Below are 16,348 nucleotides of genomic sequence, written 5' to 3'. Positions count from 1 at the left end.
CTGGTCCTGGAGGCAACCCAGCCAGTCAGGTTTTTTGGGAAATCCACAATGAATATTCATGAGAGAGATTTGCATGCACTGCCTCCACTGCATGCAGATCTCTCTCATGAATATTCATCGTGGATATCCCAAAAACCTGACTGGCTGGGGTGCCTCCAGGATCATGTTTGAGAACCACTGACGTAAGCCATAGGATCCAAGATTGGAGATGCTAAACTACCCCTCCTATACTCAATGAAGGAGTTTACTCAATATACACTCCTTCCAGAACCCTGCAGTCCTGGGCCTTAAATCTGGCCTTTGGGTACCTCTAGCACTCAATGACTGGACTCCTAATGGATCATAAATGGCATTTCTAGCCCAGGGAATGGAAGGCCTGTCATGGGGTTGAACCTAAGACCTCCACATCCTGGTTGTGCATAGCACTGACCTGGCCTTATAATTTCGATTTTAAATTCTGCCCTCTTTAGTGTTGTCTAAGCTGTAAGATTTCTTATCCCATGGCAGTCACACATTTTATGGTTGATCCCTCCCTCTCCTACTCCTCTCCTTTCCCAATAGACCCTGTCCTCCTCCCTGTCTAGGAACTCCTGATTTCCTCTCCCTGCCCAGCAGATCCCGAACTCCCTCTCTCCGACCCCTTCCTGCCCAATACCTCTAAAACTTGGGGCGGACTGACTATTCAGGCAACCGGGCAGTGCCCAAGGGCTCAGAGGCTCTGCCCAGATCCCCGCCGCACGCTACAGCCCTCCCCGGTCCTACCTTTAAAGGTGCGCTGCTGGTGATCTAGTGGCCTCTGCAGGGAGCATGTTCTTTTCTGCCTATTGTGCGGCCACTATTCCCCCTGCCCGGCAGTCGAGACTCCCTGCAGAAGTCTTGTGAGACTGTTGATACCCATGAGACTACAGCAGGAAGTCTTGGCCACCATTTTGAAAACACAGCGGTGCCAGCAGATGGGGGAATAGCAGCAGTGCAGCGGGCAGGAAAGAACATGCCCCCCCCCCCCCCCCACACAGAGACCACTAGACCACCAGGGCCCTTCAGGTAGGATCAGGGCAGCGGGGACGTCGGCTGTGGCAGTAGGGGAGGAGAAGTGTGACAGTAGGGGGGGGGGGTGTCAGGTGGGGGGGCCCAGACCACTGTTAGTCCGCCCCTGCCTCTAACTCCTTTCTATCCCCACCCTCTTCCTGCCTAGCAGTGCCCATAGCATGTTACTTCCAAGCCAGGCATGGAAAATCCTGTCCAGAAAAGGAAGAGGATAACAATTTCCTGCTGGGCTCTTGCAGAGAAGAGCGGTATCCTGCTAAGCTCAGCAAGGAGATGAGGCACTGGTGCTGTGTGGGACTGAGGTGAGTTGGTTTCTGGCACTAGGAGAAGAGAAGAAAACCTCAGTATCCTACAGTGCTGGCAGGGGACCATAGAGTGCACTCCAATGAACCAGACAATGAGGCAGCCATCTGTCAAGAAAGTACAAGTCATCTTGCATCACGCTGGACCCTATCGGAGGAAAGTGCAGTAGGTTGCCAGGACAGACATCACATTTCCTGTGCTTTATAGCACACAGGTTGAGATCCACTATATTAGATTAAAAACCATATTTCAGCTATTAATTTTTACGACAGCATTTATTTTTAGCTCCACAATTTATTTACACAATCTTACATGATTCTATCTGCAGGAAAGAAAAAAAATAGTTGATTCACTTTGCAGTAATAAATGTGACACTTTAGTGTCAGCAGCAGATGAATCCAGAGATTTGTGGGTTGTGACCATCTACCAGCAGGTGGAGATAGAGAGCACTGAACTGAGCTGTCTTATAGGACAGAATGCTCCTTGGTCAGGCAGTATTCTCTATCTCCAGCAGGAGGATGGAGGGTCTCTCACAAACTCCTGGTCTCATTTATTAGCAGCTCCTATTCTTGGTCTCTCAGTTCAGTAAAACTATGGGGTGTGCGGCTGAGCAGTGCTGCCTTTTAGGGGTTACACCTGGTCACCCTAGGTCCCTACCACACTTTTCTGCCCTCTCCAGACCTTCTCTGTTCTCATTCCTCTGCACAGCTCAGTTTGCTATTAAAAAAAAAAAGAGCCTGCAGATGGATGTAGGAGAGTGTCAGGGCTGGGAGAGGAGAGGGCAGATGTGTGCCTACAGCGAAATTGAGGCAGCAGGCAGGCCTCCCAGCAGTGCCATAGGGTGAGTGTTCAGTTTTATTTATTTCTCTACAGCTTACCGCTGTAGCGGTTTTCTTTCCTATTCACGGAATGGTGGCAAAAGTCATTGCTCCCTGCTCTAACCATTTGCAGTGGCGAGCAAGGCTGGGTTTTATGCAGGCTGTGCAGTCTTTCCGCAGTGCACAGGGGCCACGGTTGGGGAACCCTAGTTGATTTTCCTATGCCCGTGAAGTGTGGGCTGGGCTTTTTTATGGTGCTATCGGGGTTTTGGTGGCCATTTTGTTGGCGCTCAACCCAGGGGTATCCATGTCGGTTTTCCCTCCCCTGTTGCTTCAGCACTTTCTCCTCTACTCAGTTTTTTCCTCCGAGTTCTTTTACATCAGCTCATTGTTTTCCGTTGCAAAAAAAAAAAAAAAACCTAGAACAACAAAAAGGGTCCGGTCGATGACTGTCCCCCACAAGAAGGACAGCCTTCGGAGTTTCTGCCTCCCACCCTCTCCCCTCTGAACCTGCCTTGCAGCAAAGTTGAGTTTGGTAGGGCCCCAGGGGACAGCTGTTTAGACACTCATGCGTCACCTTTCAGAGGGGGGTCTAGTTGCGGCGGACTGTCTGGTCGACTTAGATCAGGGGCTGCGTGGAGGCTTCGGTGCATCTTTGCACCTCTCCACGCCTGGCGTAGTACCTCAGGTAAAGCATTGCTTTGAGGTACATCATTGGTGCCAGGCCTCACGTTGGCGGTGTTGGATCCCGTACGGCTCCAGAGAGGAGGGGGCGCTTCTCTCTGGGAGGCGTCACATCCCAGGGCTTCGTAGTAGCAGCGGTTCCCAATGGTCCACTGCCTGTGGCGACTGCAGTCTTTTCTTTTAGTGCGAGGGTGGGTTCCTCTGTTTCTGCTCTGGGACCCATAGCATGGCCTTGGGACCATGCCTCCTGTGCATCCCGTGGGTTCGGCCCTTCATGTCATTGGGGTTCTTGGCATCTCCTCTTCTTTGGTCTGTGGACATTAAGAAAAAAAAATCTACCCTAGAGGTTTCCCTCTCCTTTTGTGGATATTCTTTCTTGCTGACTGTCTGTGGTTTTTCTCTGCTTCTGTCCCAGGGAGTGTAGTATAGACTCCGGGGTGTAATTCCTCACGCTCTCATATTGTTTGCCTTGGCACAGGGTTAATTGCATGGCGGAGGAAGCTGCCTGATGCAGTTGTGCTCAGGGTTGGATGGTTTGGTTCCACTATGACTTTGCTCTTTGGCATTGCCACTGTTACTGGCCAGATCTCTTGCATACCAGCTCCAGCCACCTTGGTATCAGCGGTACCGTTAGTTGGGTGTTGTAGTGTCTCAGGATGCTTCTCTTGCACATTTGCACCTTTTCCTCTCTTGGATAGCTAGCGATGGTACAGTGCTTCTGCAGTGTTGAAATAATACCTTAATGGTACTGTGACCAGAGGAAGTCTAGCACAGAGATTCAGCTGTGGCTGCTTCCAGTCCCTTTGCAGCTTGCCATCCGGAGTGTTCTTGGTATGCACTACCTTGTGCTGCTTCATCATCTCGCTCTGGCTCCCGGCCACACTGGTTAGCTTCAATTTGCCACCATGCCAGCTGCTGTTCGTGCACAGCCACGAAGGCCAATTCTTGGCTCTCAGCAAGAGGTTGGTTCTGGTGCCGGCATTGGGTGGTGGCAGCTGTGCCTTCGGAGTCGCAGCTGGCTCCCTTTTTGAGGTCCACTTTTGTTTGGGGCAGACCTTGAGTGGTTGGATGGGGCACCTAAGGTCTCAGGGATTACCAGAACCTGAACCTAAATATTCTTTAAATCTCCTCAGTCTCATCTTGAGTTTTGTGAGGTCATGTGTTCCACGCCAAGCAACTCTATCATTCCAGGTTACCTCTTCATCCCATATCTAGCCTTCTTTCCTGCTGACAGCAAGCCCTCTGCCTCATCTCCAGGGCTACCTAGGCCTCTGGTGCCTACCAAGCCTGGGGTCGCAGTTCACTCCTCGGTGTCAGATTAGCAGGGCTGCTCCCCAGGTTCCTGAAGGTGGGGTCCTCCTTTCCTTGGACCATTATGTCTTGGAAATGCTAAAGCAGGGTTGCGAATTGTGGTTTTCCCATTCCATGGCAGCTTTGTGCTGGGTCTTGCTTGGCGAGCTCCAGCCCATGGTTCGGCAGTTCACACCAACTTGCACATGCTTCTTCATTTAGGGACAATCGGGACTGTCCCCAGTTGCAATGGGGGAACGGGCAGTTCTTCCCTTGTTTTCTTTCCGCCTGGGTTTGAACTTCCCAGAGTCAGAGGGTTACAGGCTCAATGTTCACACTGGATATGTTCCAGTCTATAATAGTTTCACTCCAGCAGGGAGGGTTTCTCTTCTCCCTGGATCTCGAGGACTTTCTTATTCCTGGTTGGCCTTCCCACAGCAGCTTTCTGTGGTTTGCACTCCTTGGAGCACATTAGCCATTCCAGGCCATGGTGGTGGTGGCAGCCTTCCTTCATAAGTATGGAAGGCGGGCTCATTTATACCTCGATGGTTAGCTGTTTTACGCCTCTTCAGAGAGTCTGCAGGTAGGCAGCTACTACTCTTCAGTGTTACATCTCTCCAGGAGTCCCACATAACTTGGGGTGTTTCTGGGCATGATAATTGCCATAGACATAGGGGAGACATTTCTTCCTCTTGCTCATCAGTGTATGATTCATGCCCCGGTCGGGCTCGGTTTTCCCTTCCAGGTCCCTGGGCTGAAACGCTGTTCAAATTTTGGGCACAATCACATTTAGTTTGGATGTTCGCCCATTGGCCAGATTCCTCATTGGTCCACTTCGGTGGCCCCTTCTTACTTGTTCATCTCCATGTCTCCTGGGCCCTCCAAGCCACGTTCAGTCTCCACTTGTGGATTCACCACAGACTTTCTCTGTCGCTTCAGGAGTGCTTTCTCTGCTGGGTGCGTTGGCTTTCAGATTCCTTCCTGGAGTCCGCCGGTAAGCCTTGTAATGGCTTGAAGTAGGTAGAAACGGTGTTGCCCTTTGTGCCAGATTCCATGTATGTCTTGCTTCAGGCATGGGCCCCACAGATCTCTTTGGCATCCTTGGCCCATCGTTTGCTCTGCTCATGCCACTGGGTGACAGCTGTGGCTTCAAACAGTGGCTAGTTACACTCCCTTTTATGGGACAACTCTTATTTGGTGAGGGCTTCGCAACATTGGTGAATGATTGGAGGAGGTCAAAGACTCAGTGTCTTCCTGAGGACAGCTCTGTCTTTGTTTTCTAGTAGGTCTGGTAGGTTCGCCTTCATTATAACAACACCAGCTGCTGTTGTCCGGGGTGGCCTAGTTTTCTTTGGAGATCCAGGTATTAGCCTATGCGGGGTTTTGGGTTTCCAAGATTTGTTGTATCGGGTTCTTCTGGATTTCTCTGACAGGTGCCAGTGCACATAGTCCCGTCTTTTCTTCCTATGATGGTTTTGACCTTCCTTCTCCATTGCCCTTGTTTCTGCCCACTGGCATGCGGATCGCTGTATTCTCTGGCACTATTCGGCAGTGACCAACGTGTACGTCGGTAGGATCTTGTTCTCGGGCTGGGCTCAGCGCCTTGCAGGGTGATGCAGCTTCCCCAGCCGTGTTTGCTCGCTAGGTCGATTGCTAGCTGGGACCAGTAGGCTACTACTTCTGCGTTTTTTCTAGCGGGTGCGCTGCTTCCGGCCAGATTCCGAGTGCATTCTACCAGGGTGGAAGCCAGTCAGTTTTTCCCTGAATGAATTCTGTAAAATGGCGCCATGTTTTTCTTGGATGCCTTCTCCACTTCCTACTGCTTCGTTGTTTCCACTCAGTCGGGGGCATCTCTTGGAGTATTGGTGCTATCTGCAGGGACTTTTGGTTCCCACCCTACTTCAGGACTGCTTTTCTACATCCCACAAATCTCTGGATTCATCTGCTGCTGATGCTAAAGAACGAAAAATTATGTCTTACCTGATAATTTTCTTTCCTTTAGTCACAGCAGATGAATCCAGAGTCCCAACCTGTGCCGGCAGGTTTTGTCAATTAGTTCTCGCCTTTTGGTCTGTGTTACTGCATTTTTCCATTTTAGGCAGACTGTTGTATTCAGTTGGATTCTTTGTAGTTCTTGGTTTATCACTTTTCACCGTGGGGAATGAGAAATGTTATAATGCTGTTTCCTTCTGCTTTGTTATGAGATATACTGACTGACCATGGAGTGCTCTCTATCTCCACCTGCTGTCACAACCTACAAGTCTCTGGATTCACCTGCTGCCACTAAAGGAATGAAAATGATCAGGTAAGACATAATTTTTCGTTAGCTATAAAAGCTTTTTTCTTTATCTGCTTTTTTTTTGCTGTAGTTTTTCACTAAATGGATCAATCACATTTTGTACTGAAAGCTTCAAACTGCCTAACGAAAATCAGAGCTATGTTAATTTCCTCCACTGAGTAACCATTTAAAAAAAAAAAAAAAACTTTTAAAATTACAAGGTGTAGTTTTATGGAAGTACAGGTGAGGAACCAAACCCTGTCATAACAATGCACCAAGAATCGAATTAAACAAAATTACAATTAATGGCTATGTGACAGCATATCAGTTATCTCATGCTAAGTTTCCAGAGGTACAGAGTTGGTAGGGTAGGCGGAAGCATGCAGTGCTGTACAAGTTGGAAACAAAAAGAGCAATCTACAGACCAAACAACAAATTGCAGGAAAAGAGATATCTCAGTTCCGTCAATCAAGTGAAGACATTATTTTAGGGCCACGAAGAACAGGGAATGCTTGGAAGAAGTGTTTGTGGATGCACATGATGCTGAGAGGCCAGCATTTAGATAAAAACATTTATTTTTAATGTGGTTAGTATTCTGATGTTTATCTGCCGCTCTGAGCTTCACACTATGTTACGGTAAAGCTACTACACAACTCGGAGGTTCTTTAAATGAGAATAAGCTTCAGTAAATGGTCTGGAAAAGCTAGCCTAAACATAGTATAAACCTGTTACATTGCACCATGGGAGCTATAAAGCTTGAGAGTGAAGATACCATAGAAGACAAGGCTTTTTTTTTTTTTTTTTTTTTTGCTAAAGACGGCTATTTACCTGCTGTTTTATATTGATTAAATTATATTCACAAGTCTAAAGTTTTCTTCTTTCAGCCCCTTTCAGTTTTAAAATCTTTGATGTACAAATACATGGGACGTTTAATTATACTGAAGAAAACATGCTGTTTTTGTAAGGGGTTTTAACAAAACTGTCATGTGTGGATCCTACTTGATTTCCCTGTACCTGCCATGGTGAAACCAGGTATTCTGAAAGCAAGAGTGACAATTCAAGGACTCACGTCTCAGTGGCCAAATCCAGAAGACGGAGGCCTGACACTATGGAAACAGCTGTGTACTCAAGGATAAAGAAAAGCAAAAAGCAGGTGGGAAATTAAATTGATCCTAGGTGGAGATCTTCCTCTAAAGAAGTGAACGTGAAGGCAAAACAGTCCACTAAGAAGATAAGAATAAATGATGGCTTGAACGAAGAAGGGGGGGGGGGGGGGGGGGGGAATTTCTGAAACTTTTCTCCCCTTTTTTTTTAAATGGCTTTCAGTAGTATCATCAGGAACCAAAGAAAAAAAAATTAAAAAGAAAAACAGACCATATTTATGATTCTGTAAGAGACCAGAGATAACGAACCAGCAGCAAACTCCCTGCCTTATGTTTCAGGAAATAGCAACGGAAGGACGGACAAAACAAGAGAGATCTCTTTACAAAGTGTATGAACTGATTTCTATGCCCTTAAGAAACGGAACAAATGCAGAGCCTCTCACAGAAACTAGGGAGCGCTCAGTAAGGTACAAGGCACTGGGGGGAATCACAAGGACTGTGGGAATGACTGGATGGGGCAGGGGCAGCAGTCTTTGACTCAAGGTTGCAGGAAAGTAGCGAGGACAGTCTGGAGGAGCCAGGGAGTTGCTTGATGCCTTTAGGACTGCATCTCTGCACGCAGCATCCAGGGAAACCAGCAACAGAAGAGTAACCTATAGAAGAAAGAGAGAAATAGACAAAAAAAACTTTTCATAGCAGCAAATTCCAGTCTTAAGATTTGTTAATTTCTCGTGTATGATGTGTTGGCTGTGCTGGTTCCAGGTGTAAGCTCCTGTTCCTCAGACCAGTCAAAGATGGGAGCAAGACAGAGGGAGAATGCACAGAACCAGTTGCGTAGCTACGTGGGGCCACGGGGGCCTGGGCCCCCGTAGATTTGGCACTGGACCCCCCCCCCCCCGCCAACAACCCTCTCGACCCCCCCCTCCCGTCGCCGTCTGCTACCTTTGCTGGCGGGGGACCCAACCCCCACCAGCCGAGATCCTCTTCTTCCTTCGTTCTGTTTCTGTGAGTCTGACATCCTGCACGTATGTGCAGGACTCACAGAAACAGAAGCCTGCGCGTCCGCATTGCTGATCTGCAAGGGCAGGCTTCTACATGGAATGTTGCTAGTGGAGGAGTAGCCTAGTGGTTAGTGCACTGGACTTTGATCCTGGGGAACTGAGTTCAATTCCCACTACAGCTCCTTGTGACTCTGGGCAAGTCACTTAACCCTCCATTGCCCCTGGTACAAAATAAGTACCTGAATATATGTAAACCGCTTTGAATGTAGTTGTAAAAACCTCAAAAAGGCGGTATATCAAGTCCCATTTCCCTTTCCCTATTTGAGATTCTACATGGAATGTTGCTACTATTGGAGATTCTAGATGGAATGTTGCTACTATTGAGATTCTGTTGCTACTATTTGAGATTCTACATGGAATGTTGCTATTCCACTAGCAACATTCCACGTAGAAGCCTGCCCTTGCAGATCAGCAATGCGGCTGCGCAGGCTTCTGTTTCTGTGAGTCTGACGTCCTGCTGATCTGCAAGGGCAGGCTTCTATATGGAATGTTGCTAGTGGAGGAGTAGCCTAGTGGTTAGTGCAGTGGACTTTGATCCTGGGGAACTGAGTTCAATTCCCACTGCAGCTCCTTGTGACTCTGGGCAAGTCACTTAACCCGCCATTGCCCCTGGTGCAAAATAAGTACCTAGATATGGAGTTTTCCGATGCAATGTCTTTTGGAGTCCTGACTGCTGTGAAGTTTCGCTTTGGCTGTGTCACTAAAAAAGAGAATGACAAGAGATAATTTGGCAAGAAACAGCGTATACAACGGCAGTTTCCTTTCTTATTGTGGGCCACCAGGTTCGAAATATTGCTCAGTCACACAATGGAACCCAAGGGAAATACATCTGTAGCGCATTCAACGTAACATCTCATATTCGGGGGGGGGGGGGGGGGGGGGGGGGGCTTGTGGGAGCTACCTGAAGCTGAAGGGTCATTTGTGGGACAGTTTTTATTTGGAAAAGTGGAAATAAAAATATTTCTCTTTCCAGCTAAAAGTGTCCTTATTGACCAGGATCTGGTACATACAGAGTAGGAGGATATTATCTGAAGTATGTCGTGAGGCTTTGAGAAATCCCAATTTTTTTTGAAAGATTTCATTTTGAAGGGTGCCACCTTGGTAGCTTATAGGGGGGCTTCTCCTCAATGGAGGATTTTGTATGGTGGGCATTTGTCAGTGGAAGGAAGTCTGTCCCATGGTGGTATTCAATGTTGGTATTCTGCAAAGATAAAGGTTGTCTGCCATGCTGGAGGCTCTCCAAGAGACTTCATCTCATGTTGGAAGCTCTTTGAAATTGAATCCTCGAAGGGCTTGATGAACCTAAGTTTAAGGGCTGGGATGCTTCTCAGCTCATCTACATTATTGCAAATGAGCAAGGCAGACAAATCCCTCCTTTCAGTTCCCTTCTCCACCACCGCCAACTCCAGGCTCCGCCCCTTCTGCCTCGCCTCACCCCCATGCCTGGAATAATCTCCCTGAGCCCATATACCAGGTCCCCTCACTGCTCATCTTCAAAGCCTTGCTCAAAGCCCACCTCTTCAATGTCGCCTTCGGCACCTAACCACCATACCTCTATTCAGGAAATCTAGACTGCCCCAACTTGACATTTTGCCCATTAGATTGTAAGTGCCTTGGAGCAGGGACCGTCCTTTTTTGTTAAACTGTACAGCGCTGCGTAACCCTAGTAGCGCTCTAGAAATGTTAAGTAGTAGTAGTAGTAAATCCATCGAACGTGCTATACCTACTGGTAACTTGATGAACTTTCTTCACTAATGTACTGTCACCTTGGGAGTCTTTGGGTCCCCCAATTCTGGAAAAACAAAAAGAAACGTTTTTAAGTAGGGAAATAATTATATGACTTAAAAACATTTCAGTAACTAAACTCAGGGGCAGTGGAATACCTTTATGGTTGGAGGGGCTGAACAAACTAATCTCTGCCCCTCCCCCACCACTCGTAATTGCAGATGTTGTACAGAATAAAATACTGGTAGGGCCATGGCCCCAGTGACCCCCCCATTCCACTGCCTATGAATAACCCTTTGCAAATATGTCAAGAAAAGGAGGTGAACCATACCTCTGGACCCTTGAGGGTGGAGCAAAGACTCCATGTTTTGGGGGGCAGGTGAAATATCGAACCCCAAAAACAGAGCCATCATGTTTGCCTGTGGGCTTATCCAGTTCAATGCCAAACCAGTACCCTGTGGAGTGATAAAGGGGGAGAGAAATGAGTTGCATAAAGCCATTCCTGCTCAGAATGAGACAAGCCATAGAAAAACCAATAGACAAACTGGAAATGGAGTCATGGATTTTTATCATCTGAAACAAACAGTGCACCACTAGAAGTGGGCTAACGGTTAGTGCAGTGGGCTGAAAACCAGGGGAACTGGGTTTGATTTCCATTGCTGCTCCTAGTGACCCTGAGCAAGTCACTTAACCCTTCATTACCCCACACACAAAACTTAGATTGTGAGCTCAGTAGGGACACCGAAAGTACCTGCATATACTAATAAATGTAATCCGCTTTGGTTGTACCACAGAAACGTAGTATAGCAAATGCATAACCCATCCTGTTAAGTGTGAGGTACTGTACCTGGAGCAAAGTCTGTTTTCCCATAGAACCGTATGATCCCCTGCTTCTGCCCAGCTACGAGCACCTGATCTCCAAGATCTATCTTCAACCCCTCGCGGTCCAGACTGGCCACAGATAAGGACTTTTTCTGTGATCCTGAGTGAGAAAAAAAACAAGGAGGGTCAGTTCAAAGATTTCCAAAGCCACAGACAGAACCCCCCTTGTAGTGACATACAACCCAGAGCTAGAAAAATTAAGAAAAATCATAAGAGATCTGCAGCCTCTACTCCAGGAGGATGAATTACTGAAAGAGATATTCCCATCTCCACCAGTGCTGGCCTTCCGACAGCCACCCAACTTAAAACACAAGCTAATTAGAAGTAAGCTCCCAACACAGACTCAAAAAGAAAAGAATGGCACACATCCTTGCAATATATCCAACTGCAAACGATGCCAAAGTATCTCACAGGACCCCATGGTCATTCACAAAGGAAAAATATTCAACATTAAGAAATCTTTCACATGCTCATCTTCCAATGTGGTATATATCATTCAGTGTAAAAAATGTGATGAAGGCTGCTACATTGGAGAAACAAGTCAGATGCTAAAGAAGAGATTTAATTTACATAGACATCATATGAAAAATGCCAGTACCAACAAATATGTCACGCCTGTGGGACAACATTTTACAAAACCAGACCAATGTACCAGTGATTTTATAGTAAGGATCCTGAAAGGGAACTTTAAAACAATACAGGAACGTAAAACCTTTGAAGTCAGAATGCTCAAATATTTTGACACCCACCAGACAGGACTTAACAAAGATCTGTGTTTTCTAGCCCATTATAAACCATAAAATTGTATTGGTTTGTCACCATCCTGTCTCCATGCATATCTCCCTGTCTCGCACTTATCCACTCCCATCCTGTTAGACTGTCACTGAAATGCTTTGATGTTTCACTTATATATACTGTCATCTACCAACATTTGCTTATTTCTGATCTGACGAAGAAGGGCAACCTTTGAAAGCTAATCAAGAAATGTATTTTATGTCCAATAAAAAAAGGTATCATCTTATTTTCTTTTCCATGTTTTATTTTGTTTTATTTCTATTGATTACCTTTATAAGTGGACTAACACGGCTACCACACCTCTCTACTCAAAGCACATAAAAACCCCCAAACAAACCATAGCCTGTTATTTAAAAGCATTGCAAACATTGTATGAAGAAAGCCAACAACTGTTGTGGAGGGTAGGTCTGTAGATCCATCCCTCTGTATACATGCCCTTTGATGTTCATACTCACTAGCACAGCAGAGTGCTAATGAGGTATCCCCACCCCTTACTATCAGAACAAACAGAAGTAAATGGACATTGGAAGTGTCATTGGAATTCTCACTTTCCCCCTCTCCACTGGCATTAGACACATAGCAATTCAACTCCAAAAGGGAGATGCATCAAGCAAACGTTAAAAAATCTAAATCGTTAAAGTGCTTAACGAATTTGAAACAATGAAGAATGCACAAAAAAAACAGCTCAGAAATGTTCGGTGTGGTATTGAAAAGTACAATGTATCATACGTTCGTAATCCCCGTCGGTAATTGGCTCCTTAAGCATGTGCAGAGCAGCCAAGCGTTATGCTGGCTGCTCTGCGCATGCCACAAACAGTCAAAACAAAAAAAACACGTGGCTCCTAAAATAAAAACAAAAAATGAAAGGATTGGGAGGGGGCAAAGGCACTCGTCAAGAGCGTCCTGTATGGACGGCCTTGCACCCCCCTGCCCCGCCCGAGGTCTCCGCTGCTCCCCGCTTCCCCCTGCATTATAAATTAAAGAGCAAAACAAAAATCAGCAGCCCTGGCCGGCCCCCTCCCTTCCTCTCTACTCTTTCACCCCACAGCTCCGCCTCCCGACATCGTCCGCCCTGTACCCCACCCCCTCCGCCCCCTCCAGGGGTCTTCGCCGCCATTCCCCCCTCCACCGGGCCCCCCTCCCTCTTACTGGCCAGTGCAGCGCTGTGTGAAGGCTGAAGAACAGCTGATGTCTGTGTGCCCAGTCTTCTTCCTTCACGTCTCTCTCCTCTTGGGCCCGCCCCCGTCTGATCTAAGTAACCAACGTAGGTTACTTACGTCAGACAAGGGCGGGCCCAAGAGGAAAGGACGTCCTCCTTTGCTCATGGGCCCGCTCTTGTCTAACGTAAGTAACCTACGTTGGTTACTTACGTCAGACGGAGGCGGACCCAAGAGGAGAGAGACGCAAAGGAAGAAGACTGGGCACACAGACATCAGCTGTTCCTCAGCCTTCACACAGCGCTGCACGGGCCGGTAAGAGGGAGGGGGCCCGGTGGAGGGGGGAATGGCGGCGAAGACCCCTGGAGGGGGCGGGGTACAGGGCGGACGATGTCGGGAGGCGGAGCTGTGGGGCGAAAGAGTAGAGAGGAAGGTAGGGGAGCCGGCCAGAGCTGCTGATTTTTGTTTTGCTTTTTAATTTATAATGCAGGGGGAATCGGTTATCATTTAAATATAACTCCCTTGCTTAGGGAGACCCAGGCTCTTTCTTTGTCACTATTTCTTTCTGGGGTAAGGTTCAATTGTTAAACATGATCACTCCACTCAAATGGCTGTAACCCTTTGCAACATTTGCCATTTATCCTCAAACCCAAAGATGTCCAACTTTGGAATGTGACTTTACACCTAGTGTCCCCTAGCTGACACATTTCATATGTCTCTTGTGTCCCTTGCACCTAGGATCCCTGTTTATGTGTTTAACTTAGTTTTCTACAGAGAAATAAACCAGTTCCATTAGCTCAGAGCTCACTGTGCTGTTCTGCCAGTCTTTGATAATATAAACATAAAAACATAGAGCATGATGGCAGATAAAGACCCTACGGCCTATCCAGTCTGCTCATCCACACCAACTTCTAAGCTCTACAATCCCTTTCTCTCCCTCAAAGACCATTGCTTTCTTGAATTCAGATACAGTCATTGTCTCCACCACCTCCGCTGGTAGACTGCTCCACGCATCCACCACCCTTTCCAAAAGAAATATTTCCTTAGATTATTCCTCAGTCTTTCCATTTTCACTTTCATCCTACATTCCCTCATTCTAGAGCGTCCTTTTAGTTGAAAAAGGCCCAGTTGGGCCTAAAGATCCAAATCTTTCCTGAGCTCTCTAAGGAAACTCAGAAGAGACGTCAACAGTTTCTACTGATGAAGCCAGGAGTTCTTCAGCTGGGGGCTACTTTTTTTTTTAAGATACCCCTGTAAATGTGTAATGAAACACGAGTCAATTAAATATGTGTTTTTTTGAACCGTCCCAACTTACAGCCTGTTTAACAGCAAAAAAATGCATTGGGGGATCTCAATGTATAGCGCTCTTATAATTTACTAATCAGTACCTTTAGGTTTGTCAAGAGAAGCACATTCCTGAAATGTATTGTATAATTTGAATTTCCATTGTGTAACATCTTGGATCAATTTTGTGGGCTTGAGGAATGTCTGGTTAAGAAATTGAATTGTATTTTCTCTTTCTTTCTTTAAAAAAAAATCCCCCCCCCCCTTAGTTCTAAATTAATGTCGAGCTAGACTATACTTTTCTGTACAAGTTATATGCTTTATATTTGAAAATTTGATAAATAAATAAAAAGAAAAAGAAAAAAGCCCAACAACTTTGTATTTGTGTCCAAATGTTTCTATCACATCTCCCCCCTCTCAGCTTTCTTTCAAAGTATATGTATTTAGATCTTTATGTCTGTCCCTGTCTGCTTTACGATGAAGACCAATTACCATTTTAGTAGCTACCCTCTGATTCCATCCTGTTTTTATTTTTTTTTTTGAGTTTGCACTATCCAGAAAAGCACATGGTACTGCAAATGAGGTCTCACTTATGCACAGTTTGAAATATAGCAACGCGTCACACCTCTAAAGAAGAAAAAGAGAAGTTCAAATCTCAGATTTCGAAACCCAGTGTGATGTCATGGAGGATTTTGAAAACTGCCCTGCTATTGGTAACTAGTCATTACGATGTGCACATTTCTGCCCCAGCAAGAAAACTAAGCTTCCTGAAATGTTCCCACATCTTGTTTTTGTGGCCAGGGGCGTAGCCAGACAACAGATTTTGGGTGGGCCTAGGCAAGAAGTAGGTGGGCACCAAGTGTTCTCCTCCCTCCCCCCCACCACCGCCAAAAAAATATCTCAGCTGGTGGGAAAACACTTCTTTCCACCTTGGCAGTCTGCAGCAGGCATTCGCTGAAAACTGAGTATGTGTAGGTGCCAGTATCGTGGACAGTAGCGTTTTTGTTACCATCAGGGGGGAAGTCTTCAGGTGGCAGAGCTTGAGATCCCCACCAGCTACCACTAAATGTGTGCTACTGTTGGGTGGGCCTGAACCCTAAGTAGGTGGGCCCTGGCCCACCTGTGGCTACGCCACTGTTTTGTGCACATGTGAATTCAGTGCCAGACTAGTTTAAAGACCAAAATTGCAGCCCCTGCCCTTTTCAGCCCTAGCTTGTCCTCACCTTTCTTCTCTTTATTGCCTTTCCCAGTCATGCGAGAAAAGTCCATACGAGGTGTTTTGGGGGTAGATGTGACCGACGAAGGTGTCTGGTCTGCAGCTTTGCTGATTTTGGAAACAGAGGCAAAGACTCCTAAAAGAAATATTGGAGGGAGGGAGGGAGAACCAAGAAAAGAAATTTAGAAAATCGGAACCAATAACTGGGATGGAACATGTTATTAGATGGGAAATGATGATGCAGGAATTATTATTATTTATTTGGATTTAATTACTTGCCTTTTCCAAATCCAAGCTCAAGGTGAGTTACGATCAGGTACACAAATTATTCCCTGACTAAGTCAGCTTACAAACTGAATTGTATCTGAGGCAATGTAGGGTGACGTGACTTACACAAGGTCACCAGAAACTTTCATGAGAGAAACAGGTTGTGAACCTTGCCTTCCTTGGTTCTCAGCTGGCCCTGTTAATCACAAGGCTACTGGAACTGACCAAGGCCTCATGCTGAGCTGTCATGAGAAGGACAAGTTATGCTGAGTTCTAAATCCAGGTCTAGAAAGTGGATAATAATAATAATAATATCTTCATATAGTTAGTTTTCTGCAAGAATTAATCTGACTCCTAAACCAGCGGATACGTCACTATGATTGTATGGGAACTCAGGGGAGGGGATGCTACTTTAATTCCCTGTGCCTTAGTTCTAAT

General features: G+C 46.5%; 1 protein-coding gene across 2 annotated transcripts in view; it reads right to left on the bottom strand.

Moving 5' to 3' along the window:
• Window positions 1–5,878: 5,878 nt before the first annotated feature.
• CLIP3 (CAP-Gly domain containing linker protein 3) overlaps window positions 5,879–16,348 on the bottom strand; it is a 30,219-nt gene continuing 19,749 nt past the window's right edge. For both annotated transcript variants that reach the window (XM_030219443.1, XM_030219444.1), the window contains exons 9-14: window positions 15,651–15,779; window positions 11,157–11,291; window positions 10,641–10,764; window positions 10,312–10,376; window positions 9,212–9,284; window positions 5,879–8,176 (exon numbers count right to left, since the gene is read on the bottom strand). In XM_030219443.1, the coding sequence (XP_030075303.1) occupies window positions 8,122–8,176; window positions 9,212–9,284; window positions 10,312–10,376; window positions 10,641–10,764; window positions 11,157–11,291; window positions 15,651–15,779 (581 nt within the window). In that variant the 3' untranslated portion in view covers window positions 5,879–8,121. The remainder of the gene's footprint in view (window positions 8,177–9,211; window positions 9,285–10,311; window positions 10,377–10,640; window positions 10,765–11,156; window positions 11,292–15,650; window positions 15,780–16,348) is intronic.

This window comes from Microcaecilia unicolor, chromosome 11 (genome assembly GCF_901765095.1).
Source record: "Microcaecilia unicolor chromosome 11, aMicUni1.1, whole genome shotgun sequence".
Classification (NCBI taxonomy): Eukaryota; Metazoa; Chordata; class Amphibia; order Gymnophiona; family Siphonopidae; genus Microcaecilia; species Microcaecilia unicolor.
The sequence above is the reverse complement of the archived record's forward strand: the minus strand, read 5'-3'. Positions and strand labels throughout refer to the sequence as shown.